General features: G+C 38.8%; 2 protein-coding genes across 3 annotated transcripts in view; one reads left to right on the top strand and one right to left on the bottom strand.

The window, feature by feature from the left end:
- Positions 1 to 453: 453 nt before the first annotated feature.
- Positions 454 to 12238, top strand: LOC116253671 (ATP-dependent Clp protease proteolytic subunit-related protein 1, chloroplastic). Of its 2 annotated transcripts, none has more exons than XM_031628607.2 (9): positions 454 to 804; positions 9425 to 9540; positions 9815 to 10018; positions 10145 to 10249; positions 10380 to 10442; positions 11291 to 11387; positions 11654 to 11715; positions 11790 to 11972; positions 12057 to 12238. In XM_031628607.2, the coding sequence occupies exons 1-9, from the start codon at positions 534 to 536 to the stop codon at positions 12135 to 12137; spliced, it is 1182 nt and encodes a 393-aa protein (XP_031484467.1). In that variant the 5' UTR covers positions 454 to 533; the 3' UTR covers positions 12138 to 12238. The 2 variants fall into 2 exon arrangements, with proteins under 2 accessions (XP_031484467.1, XP_031484466.1); XM_031628606.2 differs by having other exon boundaries at positions 455 to 804; positions 11276 to 11387.
- LOC116253672 (mitotic checkpoint protein BUB3.1) overlaps positions 12105 to 20259 on the bottom strand; it is a 33466-nt gene continuing 25311 nt past the window's right edge. Inside the window, exons 5-9 of the mRNA XM_031628608.2 lie at positions 14544 to 14619; positions 12781 to 12861; positions 12613 to 12691; positions 12411 to 12511; positions 12105 to 12323 (exon numbers count right to left, since the gene is read on the bottom strand). Coding sequence (XP_031484468.1) covers positions 12236 to 12323; positions 12411 to 12511; positions 12613 to 12691; positions 12781 to 12861; positions 14544 to 14619 — 425 coding nt within the window. The 3' untranslated portion in view covers positions 12105 to 12235. The remainder of the gene's footprint in view (positions 12324 to 12410; positions 12512 to 12612; positions 12692 to 12780; positions 12862 to 14543; positions 14620 to 20259) is intronic.

Raw genomic sequence — 20259 nt, 5'->3', positions numbered from 1 at the left:
AACAAAAGAACGAGAAGGTTAAAAATGAAAAATGAACAGTAAACAAAGGCATTTAACCTAAATCGATGAATTGGTTTTGGTGGCTCCCTGAAACCGGTTCATGTAATTAGATGAAATAATTTTCGGTAGTCGAGCTGAGCTCATACGAGCATAAATAAGTTCAATTCTTATAACTCGAACTCAACTCGTTTAATGTTTAAGTTTAAACTCGAGCTCGAAAACAAGTCAAGTTCGATAAGTTCTTTGAATAAGTTCTAAGTAATATTTAAGTTTAAACTCGAGCTTGGCTTGTTTATAAACAAGTCAAGTTCGATAAGTTTTTTCAATAAGTTCGAGTATTGTAAGTTCGAGTATTGTCTCCACTCATCGTGCAGCTCTAGTAATAAGCGGTTGGGGTATTCATTTTGGCACGGATCATACGAGCCTGAAATAAAGTACCGCAGCATACCTATCGTCCAAAAAAGAAAAAGATCAGATAAATAGCAGGTAGAAAACCCTCCAGTCTCTCTCTTTCTCCCCCTCTCTCTCCCCTCATGGCTACCTCTACCGTTCCCTCGTCCATAGTGGCTTCCCTCCATGCCGAACAGCACCTCATCCCTCATAAGAATGATTTGGTTGTTGGGGCCTCGGGCAAAACATCTTTTCTGGGTGGAACGACGGTTTTCGAAGCAAAGCCCCTTTGTGGGTCTCGCCTAATATCAGGGTCTGGTAAAATTTCGAAAAGCTTGAGGAGGTACAGGTCGCCTGCCGCGAGCCTCGATCACATACCCAAGCAGTTCAGGGAAGACAATCTCAAAGATGGGTGTAAGTCCACAGCTCTAACAATCAGAAATCATGGTGTTCATGGAGTTCTTTTTCTGTTGATTTTGCTTTTGGTTTCGCATGAAGTGATTCTTGGGATTTTTGCTTCTTGGGTTCTCTCTCCTTTTTTATGGTGTGTGTTTTTGGTGGGTGAAATTATTCCCTAAAATTTTAGAAATGTGTGACTGTTCCTTGTTTGAGCTCTAAGCATAGAGAGGATTGCGATATCGGCCCGTGAAATTTTTTATTATAATTTGGGCTCGTATATCGTAAAATTTTCTTATTTGAACGTTAAGAATACGAGGAGAGCGATAGTTAGGGACCAAGTTATTTAGGGTACAGATATGGTGTAGCGGGTTCTGCTTTGAACTTAAGCAAACCCTGGGATGATATGACGATTACTTTTCTCTTGGTATTTATGGAACACAGCTTGCCAAGTTGACGACAAAAAACTGAAGTTTTCTAAGCATGAATTCAAGATGTTCTGAATAAATTTGTTGGCATTTTAGAATTAAGATCTGCAAAGAACTTACTTGATGAGGATAAAGAGTTGGTTTTTTATGTCTGCTAATTCGATTGTACGGTGTCAATAGCGTCAGGAAGTTCAGGAAGTATAGGAGTACTTTTCTGTTCAGTGTTCATGGCCTGTTCTGTATTGCATCAGTAGAAATTTGCAAGAAACAGGAAGTTATAGGGTTTTGAAAACGCTTTGTTGTTTTCAAATATCAAATATCTAAGACCGTGGATGCATCAAATGTTTGCATTAAAAGCTTATTTTGTGAAAATTTTTAATTATATTTGCACTGGAAGTTGAATTTCAGTTTAAAAGAATGATTTGAAAAGTTCACATGGCATGATGTTGCGTTCCCTATCATTATAGTTACATACTTTTTATCTGGTTAAGTAATCTCTTGATGGAGTCTAAATTTGGAGTAGCTGGTGTTAATAGCATACCAGCCTCTACGGATTTAGCTTCTTGTTGCAAAGAGATTCTTTTGGTCTTCTTTTTTTTTTGTGGAACATGTAGTTTTAGCTCGTTATGGATTTGCTTGTGCAGTCTTCTTTTCATGTGGTTTCATTTTAGGTTGCTTCCTATTGCCCATTCAGGGAACTGTGAAAGGTTAAATGCTGTAAGTTAGTTAGTTTTTGTGGTTGTTTATGGGATTTGATAATATGCCTTTTTTGGATTCGCTTGATTTGTTAATACCCTTATGTGCCACTATGATGCCATTCAGTGTATTTTTGTGCTGTAATATATTTTTGTCAGCTTATATTAGCAGCTAATGTTGAAAAAGTTTGAATTTTTTTAAAAAAAATCGCAGATCACCACTTACAACTCTTTGCATGTTCTTTGTGATAATGTCCTTATTCTTTTTTGCACTTAATAAACTCTTCGGCCGATGGTAGAACACAAGGTATACAAAATGTCTGTTCTTGATTTTTTTTTCTAATTTCACGCTTCAAGTTTCTGAGCTATTAACTGCCGGCCTGCCAACAAAATGTTGGCCAGCCTGTGCAGGTTTTCAACACATAAATTTAAGTTGACAATTCTGCTCTTCTTTTATTTTGTCTTTCTCTCTGTGATGTGTTTCCTACCAGTTATTCTTTTATTGAATTTGTCGTTCTTTGTTAAAATATGTTACACTTGGTAAAGCTTCAATTTATGACTGTAAAAGGCAGATTTTGCGATTTCTGTTATTGTTTTTTCAGGTTGGTTTTCTTAAACTGAACAGTTAGATGTGCTTAGGCTGGCACTTGTAGACAATGGTAAGAATTATATCACATGGACATGAATCTGGGAGTCACATAAACTGAACAGTTAGATGTTCTTAGGATGGCCCTTAATGACAATGGTAAGAATTATATTACAGGGACACAAATTTGGGATTATGTGTAATAAGGTTGCAGAACAGGAAACTTGAGAACTAGCAATATCAAATTTCAGTATGACCCTTGAAAGCTGAAACATGTGGCTTGAGTCTTTTATAATGTTGTTTAAGGGCATGGATATTGCAAGCTATGTCACATGCGTGCTCCTAAATGGCTGCTGCACCCGTCTCACACCCATGTTGATAGTGCTGGTGCTAGCAATGTTATCCGTATCGTATAGGTCGAAGAAACCTATATGATAACGCCCATGTATTGCACGATACAGGGGAAAACCCACAAACGCACGTAGCGCTTCTGACATTCCCCTTCAGCTCGCATGCTATGCCGCTCCTCTCACTGGGTCGCCACCTTGCCGGCGGCCTGGCAGGGGACGTTACGTTCTTCTTCACCACCGCGACCTCCCTTAAGCCCATCTCCTCTCTGGTTTTCGCCTACTCGGGGAACCCCAACATTGTCTTCTGCACCATCCTCGACGACTTGCCGGAGGACTTCGCCTTCTCGCCGGAGCGGCCTCAGGAAGACATCGAGCAGGACCTCCGGTGGCCCTAACAAGGATGCAACCGCCCCTCTCCTGCGTGCTCGTGGACTCCTTCCTTCACTTTGCGCAGTACCTCACCGACGAGGCAGGCGTGCTGTTGATCTCCTTCTCTCTCTCTCTCTCTCTCTTTTGAAATTTCTCAAGCTTTCGGTGAACCCTTCTTCCTTTAAGAGCGTTTGGTGATTAAAAAAAGCTTCTTACCGTTCATTAAAAAAATCCTTTAATGATTAGGATGGGTTGGTGGAACTTCATGGTATTTGATGAACAAGGCCAAAGCTATATACTTGTAAGAGAGAGATACTTGTAAGAAGAGGCAGGTGGGTGGGCGCCAAAAAATATATATGAAATGATGAAACGGGACATGCTGCATTTTCTTGATTTTTGCTTGTTTTTTCGGATTTTTTTAGATTTTTTTAAATATTTTTTACAAATTAAAAAATTAATTTTACGATACGTTACGATACGGCGTATAGGTCGGCCTGATCGATACACGATACGATACGCCAGTGATAACATTGGGTGCTAGTGCTGGTGCTTCTTCGACACAGTACATCCTGTTTGGTCAGCCGAACCATGCCAAAACTGTTATGTGCACGTAACTAAACTAACTCTAATGCAAAAGTTTATATGTAAATATAGACAAATAAAGCTACTAAACAGTTAAATAACTATATAACAAATTATATATATACATTATACACAAACACATATACATCCTCGCCGCACCCGAACCTGAATATTTTTGAAAAATTGCTGCATTCGCACCAGCATCGGCATCTGCACACACACCCGCACCATGCACTCATGGGACATAGGTTTCAAGGTGTTCTGGTTGTACCCATTGTACTCTCTCAACTCAAAATTGTTTGCACTAATTTCTCAAATTACCAAATGAGTTGGGATTTACCAAATATCAACCCATCCAAAAGAAAAACACAAAACAGAACATGAATAATTTACAGGGCAATCAATTGACTGTCTTTGTTTTGCTGCTGCCCATCTCAACCATCCGAGGTTTTTGCCTGTCTGGCTTCCCACGTTCATCATTAGTATGGGTGAGATGGTGTTAGAAACTGGATATGTGATTTGAATTGGTTCCTATCGGGGCGGACCCAAACAAGGCTATAAATAGGTCAAAGGTCTTAGACTCTTAGGACATCTGGTAATTGAAGGTCATTTCCTTTAGGAGGAGAAAACCCTAATAAGGGGATTAGGGTCTATGTGGGTGAGTTTAGGGTTTGCATGGGTGAGTTTGAGGTTTTATCATGGTGCCTTTCCGATGGTAACCCACTGTGTTAGCTGGAAGTATGGTCTATGTCACATAGGTGCAGGGTGCGGGTGCCGGTGTCAGAGCGGCACATCTCAAAAAATTTAGGTGCAGCGGTGAGGGTATTTTTTTATTATTAATTTATTATTATAATATATATATATATATATATATATATATAGCAAAAATTGTCTATAAACCACAAAATTATCAAAATACTAATCAAGTAATGCTGTAATCTGTAATACTTGTGAGGCTGAGCGACAATGGATGCCGTGAGCATCAACCTTCTTCCTCCCTAGGCCTTCAGCCCTTCTACTCACTGCCCACCCATTCCTCATTACACACAGTCACGACTCATGCCATGGTTAAAGAGGAAATGTTAAACAGGTAAAAAAAACATGCTAAACAAGTAAAACAGTAAATGTCGGTGCAGGTCGCAGCAAAAAAATAGTCATTTAATCATTTTAATGTTCAAAAATTAAAACAGAACAGTTGGACAGAAAAAATAGCATTATAGCATGCTTAGCAGCACTCATAAGCCTTGAGTGGTTGTCTGGCTGAGTCTTGACGACAGAAACCAAAAAATAGAAACAGAAAACAAATACAAACAGTCAATGAAACATTCACTCATTCAAACGGCAGAGACCAAACTAAGAAGCATCTTTAAAAATTTTAAAGTAACATCTAATGAAAAAATGAACAAAAAGACAATGAACAAACGTAAAAACGAAATCAATACGACGCACAATAGATTAATAAAACAAAGAAAGGGACTGTAAGATGAGATTTGAAGAGCCAAAGAAAGCTGCCGGAAAAAATCCGGCAAGCTCTGCCGCCAGAGGAATAACACCCATGCCGACTGTATGCTTGTAGTTGCCGCCGGAGGAACAAGCTCTGTCTCCAGCCATAAAAAACGTAGGTGTTGGTCACCGGTGGGTGCTTCAATGCAAGAGGGAGAAAGACGGGATGGGCTGCTGCGGGAGGAAGAAGCTCTGCCGTAGGAAGGGGCACGATCGTGCCTTAAATTGTTTTTAAAGAAATAAAAAATCAAAAAGTAGACAAAAAAGTCCATGACACGGTTGGTTTGACCGCACCCAACCCACGTCAAAGGCGAGTTGGGTGCACATCCAAAAATGACAAAAATGGTCGGGTGTGGCTGACCACCCCCCAACTCTCTTTTACTACGGTTGGGGAAAACCCCTAATGCTTCCTTACAAAAGTGGGAAACCAACAAGTAGTGAACAACCAACAGTTGGCAGGGCTTCGAGGGAATTAGACAGAGGAAGAGAGGGAGGTTTGGGTTCTGCAAATCCTCGAGATCTCTTCTGCTGGAGATGGAGGGACTGACGGAAATTGGTGGCCAATATTTTTGGGGGTTATAACATGAGGTACCGCCATTTCAGCCCAACCCTCGGCTGCTCTGGGACCTTCTACATCTACTTACCTCCTTCTGCACTGAACTCATGAGTAAGTGCCTGATGGAGGAATGCTGCATAGCTCTTATGGTGGTAGCCCTGCTAATAGGATCAAACATAAGACCAGGAGCAAAACTAGGAAAATCTCCAATGCTTCCTCACAAAAGTGGGAAACCAACAAGTAGCGAACAACCAACAGAGGAAGAGAGGGAGGTTTAGGGTTCTGCAAATTCTCAAGATCTATTCTGCTGGAAATGGAGGAACTGATGAAGATTGGCAGCTCCTATATTTTTTTGTGGTTGTAACATGAGGTTTATGCAATTTCAGCCCAACCCTCGGCTGCTTTTTGACCTTCTATATCTATTTACCTCTTTCTGCAGACTCTCAGATGCTCCCCACACTCTACTGGTTGTCTGGACTTACATGCTCAGATGAGAACTTTACCATCAAGTCTGGGGCTCAACGTGCAGCTTCTATCGAGGGTGTTGCATTGATGGCACCAGCTACATCACCAAGAGGTCTGAATGTGGAGGGAGAAGCAGACAGCTGGGACCTTGGTGTGGGTGCTGGATTTTATCTGAATGCTACACAAGAGAAATGGAAAAACTGGCAAATGTATGCTTATGTTGTCAATGAGCTGCCGAAGCTTTTGAGTTATAATTTTCAAGAGCCATTTATTAGGACAAGATGTAGGTGATTTCTGTAAGAATACAACATCCCTATTGTTTGGGAGAGGGACAAGGACTGCCAGTTGCCACCCTATTTCCATTCAGCTATAGAGCTATGGACTCTGGATCTAAGGCTCATAGAGCGATGGGTTTGGTGGCCAAGAGTGTGAGGAAGTGCGCCACTTGGTAGTGTTGATGCACAACCAGCTTCGACCATACAACTATCTTCCTTTTTACACATCTCATACAGTAGAAAAAGGATTTCTTTTAGGATTGCTGAAGGAAAATTGGCAGATGTTAAAATCACCTCCCTGTCCTCTACTTCCCAAAAGATATTTAATGACAGAGTATCTAGGAGACTCTCTTGGTATCCATTCCAGGAAATTCAGGGGTTTGGAGACACCACTAACATATCCAATCCTACACTCAGTTATGGCCAAGTCAGCACACTGTACTTATTTTTGTAAAACAGCAGCTAGGGAGGATCATGAAGTTGATGAGACAGAAGATGAGATCAGTCCTGCTAAAAAGTCTGAAGCATCTTCTAGATTTTCTTGTAGAGCTAGACTTCTGTTCTGCATTAACCTGAAGTGCCCTTGCAGCTATTAAAATATGACAAAATGAGGAATATATGGAATGAACATTTCATTAACCAAGCTGTTGGCTTTCATTTATCCGTTGTGCTGTCTTGTGCTAATTGTGAGGAGGCTTCTGAGAGCGAGCAGCAGATTTTCAAGTGTGCACTTACACTATCCAGACTGTTGTTCAGACAAATTCTTACAGTTGGCAGTCCACCTGAAAGCAAGGAAGGAACCTTCGAAGTCGGCTTTCATTTCTCATGCTTACACCTTGAGGACAAGGTGTTTTTCAAGGGAGAGTATTGTTACATATCGGTTCCCATTGGAGCAGACCCAAACAAGGCTACAAATAGGTCGAAGGTCTTAGTAGGGAGGACATCTGGTAATTGAAGGTCAGTTCCTTTGGGAGGAGAGAACCCTAATTGGGGGATTAGGGTCCACATGGGTAAGTTTAGGGTTCACGTGGGTGAGTTTGAGGTTTTATCACGATGTCTTCGCTCTTGTAACCCACTGTGTTAGCTGGAAGCTAACAGATGGGGACATCGATTTTCAAAAAGTGCATGATGATAGGAGGTTGAGAGTTAAATGGATGTCTTTGTCTCGAATATTTTTCACAGCTTCCCCCTCGCTACCATGTCTTGCCAGCTTCACCTTCTAAACTTGCTAGTTCTTGACAAGAGGATATTTATTTTCTTACAAATATTTCCTGGAGGTACCAGTGCTAATGGATTGTGCTCATGCATTGGAGACATCTATACGTCATTGGCTGGTCAAACAGTTAACAAGAGAAGCCTGGTGGCGTTTGTCTGTATACAGGTACACAGGGTATCAGAGCAATTCCAAAAAAGTTGGTACATGTATACAGCTACAACACAGGCACACAGACATAAATATGTGAACATCTGGCCAAACAGTTAAGAAGGGAAGCCTAGTCACGTATGTCTGGATACAGATACACAGGGTATGAGAGCAATTCCAAAAAAATGGGTACATGTATACAGCTATAAATACACATGCACACATAAACATAATCCACTGCAATGATCCACAAAAGTTCAAGCAAAAGAGTTTTACTGAGTTCATATGCAATTCATTGTAAATATGGAAAAATGTTCATGATCTATAATAGAAACAAAGTTAAAATTCCATGAAAAAGAATGAGTGGGATTGTGGGATCTGAATCTGACATAGCGCCAAATTATGGAGTACCTGGTACACACTCTAAATATCTGGGTGCCATAATTGCAGTATTTCCATACGTGCACTCCCAAACTGGAGTACCCATGTGACCTAGAGGGACCCTACTCTTTTATGTGCATGTCCTGTTATCCTGTTATTTTTTATCTCAATCAATTCATCTAGAGAACCTTCTATCCTATATTTATGTAATTTCTTCTTTATTCTTTTATGTGTTCTTAGGTCATAAGCGAAGAACGGCTCTGCTCCTTCTGTTTGTTTTACATCTCATATTGATTTTGGATTTCTTTTCTTTAATTGCTTCCGTGAAAACACACACACATACATTGGGAAATGGGAATAATCTGAGGGGCATACATTGATTTTCCGATTCTGAAACTAAGTCACATAGGTATGGTTACGGTTGAGGTAGGGCTATGGAGACAGGTATGGGCACGGCAACTTTGAAAAATATGGGTACGGGAGTACGACAAGATATATATGTGTATATACACAAAATAACATGAAAAAATCAAAATGAAAGCAACATTTAAATAAAAAAGTGGTCTATACGGAACTCTCGACACATCTATATGTGTCAGGGACATGCCCACCCGATCGCCATCATACTAAACTGACAGTATGAGTAGTTAACAATAACTCTAAAACAGAATGAAAACTGAGTTGCAAAAAATTAAATCACATAAAATTAAGTAGTTTGGATCAGTTTCGATCTAAAAAGTAACCAAGTGTGTCCAAGTACCAACTTTGGGTATGGGTACAGGGACACAAGTATGTGGACCTTATTGAATTACCCATGTGATTTAGTTATGAATTCTGAGCCTCACTTGTGAAATTTGAGACATGAAGTTTGCTTTCTTATGGAAGTGGATGCTTTGAGCAAGAAAACTGCCTGTAAGCATGTAGAATCTATCATCGTTTTGTGCTGGCTTTTATTTTGACTATGAGCATATGCCATCACAGATCAGTTGCTTGATGGTCCACTGTGGAACATGTGCTTTCTCTCTTCTTGACACCATGATGTGGAAATGTTTGCTAATAGCATGTCCACTGCCTCTCCTGTACAGTGATGGATAATTTTAAAAGCTTCCCAAAGCACCTTTATGGGCTTACTCCCTCACAGATGGACATGTTCATGACTGAGGACAACCCTGTTATGAGGCAATCTCAAAGAGTCACCGAGGTAAACTCATGTTACGTCGTGCTGTTGATTTTATTGGAGCCTGCATACTGTCTACTTTGTCGAAAATACAGTTTCATGTGAGGATTGAAGTAGAGTAATATCTTCCTTTGGTCGAATTAGCATGCATATAGAAAGGTTTTTTAGCATTAAAAAATTTTATGTTCCATTGTTTCTTTTCTGTGATGCTTATGTTTTTTCTTTTCTGTGATGCTCACTAATACATAATTCCTTCTTTTTCATATGGAATTAAGCTTCTTTTATTTATATGACACAGGAAAGTATATCTTCTGCAACAAATTATCTAAATGGTGGGGGCATGTACACACACTCAACTCTAACAGATGGCCCTTCTCAGTACAGTATGAGTGTGAGCATGTATCGTGGAGGAGGTTACAGAGGCTATGGCAGGCCAAGAAGCCCTCCTCCTGATCTGCCCTCCCTCCTCTTAGATGCTAGAATTTGCTACCTTGGGATGCCTGTAAGAGGAATCGGAGAATGCATAAGTGCCTGTTTTTGTCAGCATCTTTGGTATATTTTTTCTGTTGCTGACTGATACATTTTTCCCTTTTTTCACCAGTTGTTTTTTTGTTAATGATGGCCTCAGATTGTTCCAGCTGTAACTGAGCTTCTTGTTGCACAACTTATGTGGTTGGATTTTGACAATTCTACGAAGCCAATATACCTCTACATAAATTCATCTGGAACACAGGTGTGGGCTCCGAATGGTTTTTGGTTCTCCAAATCTGTGATATTCGTTGGGAATCATCACACTGAAAAAGGTTTAATTGAAGCGCATTCCTAGATTTCACCTGATCGGTTTATTCTTTGTAATTGGGCAGAATGAGAAGATGGAGACTGTTGGCTCTGAAACAGAGGCATATGCAATTGCTGATAGCATAGCAGTAAGTGCATCTTTGTCTTTGAGGATATTATAAAAGTTTGGTAGTAATATGAGACGAATGCAGTGCTCAACATAGGTTGTAGGATGAGCGTCTTGTTCATGACCAACATGGTGACAGTATAAGCTTATCAACTAGTTAAAATTCCTGGAGATTGAATGGTCATCTTTTGTGTCAATATACCATTTTTACCAGGATACAAACGAGATAAGGAAGCAGCGGGGAAGTGAAAAATGCTATGAAGGAGATGTGCTTATAAAAGTCACAAACAAGCTAAAGATCGAACTATAAATGAAAAAGGTAATGTCAAAAAACCAAACAAGGTGGAACATGGAAATGGAGCGAGAAATGAGAATAAAATCTATAAGAAAATTGTGTGTGTGTGTGTGTGTTCGATGGAAAAATAATGAGAATCAACTAAATGGAAAAATGAATTCGATGAGAAAGCAAGCTTTCTGTTTCAAATGAGCTTTCCACAATGAGAATGAGTTTTTCTATTATTTTTTTTTTACTGCTTGCAAGAAAGCTGGCTTCCCCTCTAATGTAAAGGCTTATGGTAAATAGACAATTAGCCTTGCAGTTTAATAGTTGAGCTCAAGGACTGCCCAACCTATTATCCAGCACTGCATAGCAGATATGCAATTTTGTCTTTTTTATTTTCCCAATGTGAAATTTATGTCTTTTGGATACTGTTTGCTTGATTTTTTGGATTTGTTTAATTAATTTCAAAATGTCTTATGTTTATGTTAATAATCTTGGTGTACCATCCGATGCAAATGTTTTTCCCTCCACTAATATTCAATCTAAATGCACATCCTCTTATTTTTCTCTAACAGTATCTCAAATCGAAGGTGTATACGTTGAATATTGGGATGGCATACGGCCAGGCTGCAATGCTGATGGCAATTGGCACTAAAGGATGTCGTGCACTGATGCCAAATGCTTCCAGTAAGCCGTTGCTTTTCTTTTTCCAATGGCAGTTTCCATTAGGGTGTATTTGTTTCTCTGCTGATCTGAAATCCATGGATTTAAGATCGTTTTTTCCATGGAACATGGATTTGTGATTTACATTATTGTTATCCTCAATTTGTCTCAACTGAGGATCTTTTATGTTATAGCACACCTTTCAATGCAACCTTGGATCCCAAATCCAAAACTATCAAACACTACCTTATATATGTGAAACATTCATTACTTCAATGATGGAATTGCAGCAAAATTGTATCTTCCAAAAGTCAGCAAATCCAGTGGAGCTGTCATAGATATGTGGATTAAGGTGATCTTTGTTCCTACCTGAATTCTTTAGAGCATTCATTCTTTTGCCATTGACATGTTTGTTTTCTTGAACAGGCAAAAGAACTTGATGCAAATACAGATTACTACGTTGAATTGGTCGCCAAAGGTACCGGAAAATCAAAAGAGGAGATCACAAAAGATATCCGTCGTCCAAAATACTTCCTAGCACAGGAAGCCATTGACTACGGCCTTGCAGACAAGATAATTGAAGAACAAGACGTCCATTTTGAAAGGAAGGTCAGTAATGCCATCCATAAATTGCGCATATGTGCTGCATTGTGATAGTTTGCTTCATCTAGTAATTGTCTTATGATGCACCAGGATTATGACAAGATGCTTGCTCAGTCAAAAGCTATGAGAAGAGGAACGGACTCTCAAGCAGCCCCAGCAGGTTTTAGATAGGCTAAAATTTGTCTTGTGAAAATACAATAGAAGGTATTCATCTTAATCCTACAAGTGATTGTAAATCTTTCATATCCTATGATCCTGTGTTGGCTTCTCTATGGTGGTGGTGTGGGATATACTTTAGGCTTTGGCTTTACTTCAATTTCATTTACGCTCCGCACGAATATAGCATCTGGCTCATGCCTGCAATTAAAAAGTGAACGAGGATGAAAAACAAGCAGGGGATAAGTTTCTGATATTGTGAGGTTAAAAACATGTAAGGACACTTACTGCTTTTCTCCCTCTTCAAATGTATAGCTGGATGCCACAGCTAACAAACGGCCATCTCTGCTGAAAGACAATGCCGCAACACTGCTTGGGTACTTTGAGTACTGAAGGCAAGAAAAAATTCAACACAAAATAACAAACGATGTTACTGTTTTTTATCGTGTTATTTATTTTTCCCGGCTGCTGGTGTAGTCTAAATATTCACCTGATATAGTCTCTTCTTGTTATTCCCATCCCAGACATTCACATAACCGTCACATCCTCCTGTTGCAAAAGTACCATATCTGCGGGCAGTTTTTTTTCACGACATTATGACTTTGGTTAAACAACGTAGAGGGGGAAAAGGAAAAAAACGTACAAAGTAAAAGCTCACATTGGGTGAAACGCAATAGCATTAACAGGATATACTGTATCCCTTCCAGCTTCAGATTTTCGATGACATTTGAAAGCGTATCTGCAATTCAAAACATTCACAATTTATATGAATATTTAGTGAGCTCAAATAGAATGGATCAACAGCAGGAAAACAATGCACAAATTGCCAAATAAGCATTTGTCTATCCTCGAGAGGGGGTAGTAAACCTATTGTTTCTGTCTTTATCTTCCTAACAAACTTGTTAAGTATTTACCGTTTTTTACAACATCGATCTTGTTTTTTACGAGACCATGCTCTCACGAAAGGATCTGCATAGACATGGACAGTCCCTATCGTTCATGTCTATCAACCGTAAAACAGTTGTGATTTTTCTTACGGAGCATTTATGCCAAAGTAAACACTATTGATGTCTTAACATGTTTTCTAAATTCTTCAAATGCCTACTTGTGATTAGAATATGGACACGATGTCGCATTCTTACTAATCATAGCCTAATCAAACGGCTATGATGTCTGCATTATCAAGTCCTGAAAAAAAAATGATATATTCACGCTTAGGCTGGACTAGGCGCTTTAAGCAGTACCGGGCCATGTAAAAATTAGTAAAATGTAATACTAATGTCCTATACAGCCACATAAATACACAAAGAATTACATGCTGTCCCATGCAGATTTGTTAAAATAATACAAAATAATTCAACTGAATATACAGCCATATATATACGTGCATGTGCATGCGTATGTGTTATAGGTAGCATAGGTAGGCAGTAGATAAGCCCAGACCCTGCGCAGGACTAGTCCCATTAAGTGGGCCAACCCCAAAAAGGCAAATCACTCGGATGCAACATTAATCATTAAAATTAATAATGAAAATGCAGCATTTCTCAATGGAATATCTATACCTACAAACTTATTTAAAAAAAAAATGTATGATAAACACACACGTTAGACGCTGCATAAAATGATAAAATGTTAACTAAAAGTTTAAAACTCAAATTTAATGAAGCTGAACAACTAAAATTTACAAGTTACATAACAACAAAAAAACTTGCAAGAATGTTATAGAGCATGCAAAATCTTTCCGTTTCCTAAACGCTAACTGCCAAAATATCTAATTCTAATTTCTAAAACTAAAATACTAAAACAAAACTTCAATTGCTAATCTAATTTGAGAAAAAGAGAACATAAATAGTCAAATATAACCATAGTTCATAATTTCATATTAACATTGTTTGCCATAACATTGCCCTTTATTATCATAGTAAGCAAGAAAAGACATTAAGATTATATATATATATATATATATATATATATATATATATATATATGAGAGTTAAACACTTGACATAAAATATTCAAAGTATATGAATTGTAATTTGCAAGTGCACAGCACATGCAACAACCAGAAAGCAAAAAGACCTTCATTTTGATTTTTTTGTATTATTTTGCATACATAGATAAATATATTGTCGTATCCCTGTACCCACATTTTCTAAAGTTACCATGACCATACCCATATCTCCGCACCCATACCTGAACCGTACCCGTACCCGTACCCATGTGGTGTAGAACAAGACAATTGTAACTTGCTGCTCATTGTATTGAGTTTTAAACAAGACACCAAAAATAACTGACACTAAAAATAAAAAAATCAATGTAGCATAAAGATAACGTGAATGATTTATGGAAGGCATAAATTCACCAAAGTAATTTGTGCACTATGCATTGGCAAATGTAATGTGGATAAAGGACAGTACATACTTCTTAGCTTGGCCTGCCTCTGACAAATCGAAAAATTCCATAGCAACACGACCTTCAACAGAGCTAAGAGCAAAACCTAAAAAAAAAAGCTCAAAATAATAAAGCATGTACACATTATACAGGAAGCTATTTGCCCAGACAAATAACAATAACTACATTAAAAAGTGCCTGAACTAGAAGAAGCGCAGGACTTATTGGAGGGAAACTAACTGGTCGAAAATTTGCTCAGCCAAATCTTGCAACAATTTCACCTACAAATAGCTCAGTAATCAAAAGCGCTAGGCAGGCCTAGGTAGGATAGCCTTCTAAAAAGGCGTAGATGGTGCCTAGGCAGGCCAAAAACACAATGAAAGAAAAAAGGATGAGGAAGAAGAGGAGAAGGAAAAGGAGAAAGAAGAAAACCAACAAGAAAATGGAAAAAGCAAAAGAAAAAGCAAAAGAAAAAGAAGAAAATAGGAGAAAAAAATTCTAAAAAACATTTTGTTGAGTTAGGCACCGCCTGCCAAGTCATACTTACAACTACTAAGTAATAGTAGCATTTTTTACTTTCGTATATTTTCCAGCACAGTAACTTTGCGTTGAACCTTTGTCATAGTTAGCATGATATTTTCAAGCTATTGTGATACTATCAAAAAGACAAGCGAAACAATAAACCCAAAACTTATCCTCTATGTCACATGGGTGTGGGCACAAGTGCAGGTGCAACTGAAAGATTTCCAGGAATCAAATACTTTTCTGATACCACAACTCAAGATCAATAGAAAACAGAGAAAAGGAGACAAAGGCGGGCAAAAAGGGAGGGGCAGCATGAACAATCAGCCCTCACAACCCTAAGTTGTTAATATGAACATAATACTTTTTTACATGGACACGAATGCCTAAAATATAACAAGCATTAAATAATCAACATGTTTGGATCTTCATCAGGTAACATCTTGATTCAGACGACGTCTAGACCCAAATATGTTTCATCAATATCCCTCAAGTTCTCCGCCAGATGGGTGCTTCTAAATGGCTCCCACACCACATGTGTGATGCTAGTGCTGTTCCGACACAGCATGGTTGGTGCGATTAGCTGAATCGTGTCAAAACTCATCATTTTAAATGTGCACATGATTAAACAAGATCTAATATAAAAGTGTATATGTAATTGTAAATATATATAAATAAGGCTACTAAACAGTTAAGTATATACAAATGATAATATATGCACACACATACAAATACACCACCATTGCACCCACACCTAAATTTTTTGAAAAGCTGCTGCATCCGCACCAACGCCCACACCCCACACCCATGTGACATAGCTCAAGTTGTACATGGTCTTGAATCATGGACGACTTGTCCTTCAGTTGCCAAATTGATGTACAATGAGACCTTTGGTGAATAAATCAACTATTTGACTTTCAGTCCAAATATGATATGGATCAATCTCTTCATCCTCAACCTTGTGTTTATGAAGTGTGGATCTATCTAAAATGTGTTTTGTGCAAAGTGATGAATAGGGTTGAGGGCATTGTTAATAGCACTTTGTCACACAACAATAAGGATTGGAAAACTCTCCTAAATCACATACTAGACGTCAAACCCACATAGCTTAAGACTTAAGTAGTCATTTCGACCATAGAGCATTCGGCCTTTTGTCTTAACAATTCCACGACACAAGATTATATCCAATGTGTTCTCATCTAGATTTTCAGCCCAATATATATGTATGTAGCATAGCCACAAATATCGTGATATTTTTTAAAATATCGCGATATTAACACAAAAAACAAAGAAAATTAAAAAAAAATGAAATATACCGATACTAACAAAAAAAATGAAAAAGAGAAAATATAACAATATTTAGAAAAAAAAGACGTTAAAACCCAATTTATTGTGATTTTATCGCAAAGTTTTTGCCATTTTTCTCATTTGTTTTTTATTTCATTTTCATTTTTTTACTTCTTTCAACTTTTATTTCAATATTTTATTTACCCTTGTTTAAGGTATTTAACGTGACCTTGTTGCGAGAGATCAAGAGAGACGAGGAGAGGTCGAGAGAGAGAGAGAAAGAAAACTGCAGGATCTAATTCATTAAGCTGCCCACTTCTCACGTTAAATGAGAATTAGGGTAAAAAGAAGAAATTACAAAAACAGTCCAAGACTGGAAGAACTATCAATAAAAGCTGTTAATACACCTTTTAAATATTCAAAAAACCACCTATTATAAATGTTATTCAACACTCCCCCTCAAGCTGGAGCGTAGATGTTAATCATGCTCAGCTTGTTACAACATCTAGAGAACTCTGCAATAGACAATGCTTTAGTAAAGCTATCAGCTGTTTGATCCTCTGAGGCTACATGTATAGTGGAGATGATTCCCCCTTGAACCATATCACGAATATAATGACAATCAACTTCAATGTGCTTTGTCCTCTCATGACATACATGATTATTGGCAATGTATGTGGCAGTTATCACAAAACATTTTCATAAAGTTAGAATACCAAGACTCTCAAGTAGGGATCTAGACCAAGTCATTTCGGCTGCAGTTTGAGCCATCGCACGATATTCTGACTTCGCACTAGACCTAGAAACAACACTTTGTTTCTTACTCCTCCAGAAAATGAGATTTCCTCCCACAAACACACAAAACCCTGTGGTAGACTTCCTGTCATCAATTGAGCCTGCATAATCTGCATCACTGTAAGCTTCAACATCAAGAGATGTACCTTTTTTGAAGAAAAGGCCTTTGTCAAGGGAGGACTTCAAATATTTGACAATCAACATAGCTGCATCCCAATGTGATTGTTTTGGTTTTTCTATGAATTGGCTTAATTTTCCCACGGGAAAGCTAATATCTGGTCGAGTCACTATCACATAAAGAAGCTTACCAATCAACGACTTGTAGGCTTGTGAAGCTACATCTTTTGAGTCATCCTCATATAGATGTACCCGTGGATTCATAGGAAAAGTTGCTGGTTTAGCTCCTAGCATCCCTGTGTCTTGTAAAAGATCAAGAACATACTTCTTTTGCGACAACACAACTCCTTCTTTGCTACGAGCAACTTCGATGTCAAGAAAATACCGTAGCTGACCAAGATCTTTGATAACAAAGTGTTTTTTGCAAGAACTGCTTTGTTAGAGTTACCTCCTGCTCACATTCACCTGTCAAAACAATATCATCAACATATACCACTAGCACAACTGTACCTCTAGATCCTTTCTTGATGAATAACGAATGGTCCAGCTGAGACCTCGTAAAGCCACATTCTAACACCACTTCAGAGAATTTGTGAAACCAAGCACGAGGACTTTGTGTCAATCCATAGATAGCTTTCTTCAACTTGCACACCTTACCACACTCCCCCTGACGTTCAAAGCAAGGGGGTTGCTGCATGTAAACAGTCTCATCAAGATCCCCATATAAGAAAGCATTTTTAACATCCAACTGATATAAGGGCCAATCATAATGCACTGCGACTGACACAAGAAGACGTATGGTCCCAATCCTAGCTACAGGTGAGAAAGTCTCAAAGAAATCAACACCATATGTTTGTGTATACCCTTTGGCTACAAGACGACCTTTGTAGCGTTTCACTGAGCCATAAATACTTGATGGTGAAAACCCATTTGCAGCCAACGACATCACAACCAAATGGAGGATCAACCAAGTCCCATGTCCCTCGTTGTAGTAGAGTCTCCATCTCATCTTACATAGCTTGCCGCCACTTCGGGTCAAGTACTGTCTGTTGGTGACTACAGGGAACAGAGTGCACTGACAAGGCTGACACGAACTGTTGCAGGCTACCACCAATATCATCAGTAGAAACAAACTGAGATATAGAATCAAGAGTACACTGTCATTTACCTTTGCGAAGAGCTATGGGAAGGTCATCAGCCCCATCAGAGCCATGAGTGCCATAATCTAGGTTTTCATGAGAGCTTACCTCCTGAGGAGACATTGGTGGAGAGACAATGGGAGCCTCATGTCGATGGATATAAGTCTGTGGAGGATTTGTAAAGCGACTATTGGGGGGAGGCACAGACTCAAGGTGAGAAGGAACTGACTCCAATGGGATGGGAGGAATGGGAAGAGGAACAGAAGGTGACACCTGTTGTGGAGGACAAGAGGAGATGTAATAAGGTTGAGACTCAAATAAGGTAACATCTGCATTGATAAATTCCTTATGGGTTAAGGGATCAAAACATTTGTAGTCTTTTTTATAGGAAAGATAGCCAATGAAAACACACTTGATGGATTGAACTGCAAGTTTATCCCTGTGTGTGCCTAGAACCTGAACAAAACAAGTAAAACCAAACACCTTTGGAGGAAGGTGAAACAATGGTCGATTGGAAAACATTCTTTGGATGGGAATTTCATTTTGAATAGCTGAGGATGGTAAACGTTTGATCAGGTAACAAGCAATAAGTATGGCATCTCCCCAAAAACCAGCAGGGAGATGAGAGTGCAACATAAGAGTACGAGCCATGTCTAGAAGTTGGCGATGTTTTCTCTCAACAACCCTATTTTGTTGGGACGTGTGAGGACATGTAAACTGTTGTCGAATACCATGATTGTGGTAAAATTGCATTAAGTTGGAGGCTTTGAACTCTAAGGCATTATCAGTGCGAATGCATTTGACAGTAGAAGAAAATTGAGTCTTTATTTTTAGAATGAAATTTTTGAGAATGCATATGACATCAGACCTCTCTTTCAACAAAAACACCTAACTGACTCTAGAATAATCATCAACAATAACTAGGTAATAACAAAACTTAGACTTACTAGAAACCCGACTAGGCCCCCACACATCAACATGAAGAAGATAAAAAAAGACTTTGACTGGATGGACTCACACTTGAAGGAAAACTACTTCGAGTGTGTTTGCCAAGTTGACAAGCATCACGCTCAAAGGTGTCAGACATAGACATATTGGAAAGAACATGACGCAACTTCGATGGAAAAAGATGACCCAACCGCAGGTGCCATTGATATGGAGTGGGTTTTTGAGACATAGAAATAGCTGCAGAATTCACAGATGTCGACAAAAGGTAGACTCCCCCTTGCTCATGACCTCCACCAATCATCTTTCCAGTTTGTAAGTCTTGAAATACACAAGAATTAGGGTCAAAAACTACTTTAGATGCGCAGCACTTCTTCCCACACAGCAGATTGTTGTCCACCACTGATGACGACTTCTGCATCAGCATCCACGACTCCTCAACCAGCAGTTCTTCATTTGGCTGCTCCACCATATTATGTCAGTCCGTAAGGCAGACTCCCACACAGCTGCGCCATCCACGGTTGGAGTCTATTAAATGACTAAAGAAGACTCTAACTTTTCATAATCAGAAAACTACCAAACTTAAACCTAAGCTTCCTAATTTCAACATAACACACAGAAGATACTGAACACTCTTGAAAAACTGAATATTATTTCATAATAGACCTCACAAACTGACTTAACAAGCCATACTTACAAAAGAGAATCAGTCTCACATTTATAGACTGACCAAAAAGAAGACTAAAAAGACCGATGGCCATTGGGATGGTTCCAATGGCTAGAAACCTAACTGTTGGAACTAGCCAACAGCTAGAATACTAATAACTGAAAAAATAAAATTACGAAAGAAATAAAGAACATAAAAAAGAACAAAAGATATGCAGTCCTCTGTAACATACATTCATACATCCATATAAGACCTTTTCGGTGAATGAGTCCAT

Source organism: Nymphaea colorata, chromosome 4, assembly GCF_008831285.2.
Source record: "Nymphaea colorata isolate Beijing-Zhang1983 chromosome 4, ASM883128v2, whole genome shotgun sequence".
NCBI lineage: Eukaryota > Viridiplantae > Streptophyta > Magnoliopsida > Nymphaeales > Nymphaeaceae > Nymphaea > Nymphaea colorata.
The sequence above is the reverse complement of the archived record's forward strand: the minus strand, read 5'-3'. Positions and strand labels throughout refer to the sequence as shown.

Excerpts from the sequence above, each read along its gene's own strand:
- LOC116253671 (XM_031628606.2), top strand. The coding sequence starts at position 534 with ATGGCTACCTCTACCGTTCCCTCGTCCATAGTGGCTTCCCTCCATGCC. Across the intron at positions 11,716-11,789 it reads TCATAGATATGTGGATTAAG|GCAAAAGAACTTGATGCAAA; the intron begins GTGATCTTTGTT and ends TTTCTTGAACAG. Across the intron at positions 11,973-12,056 it reads ACGTCCATTTTGAAAGGAAG|GATTATGACAAGATGCTTGC; the intron begins GTCAGTAATGCC and ends ATGATGCACCAG.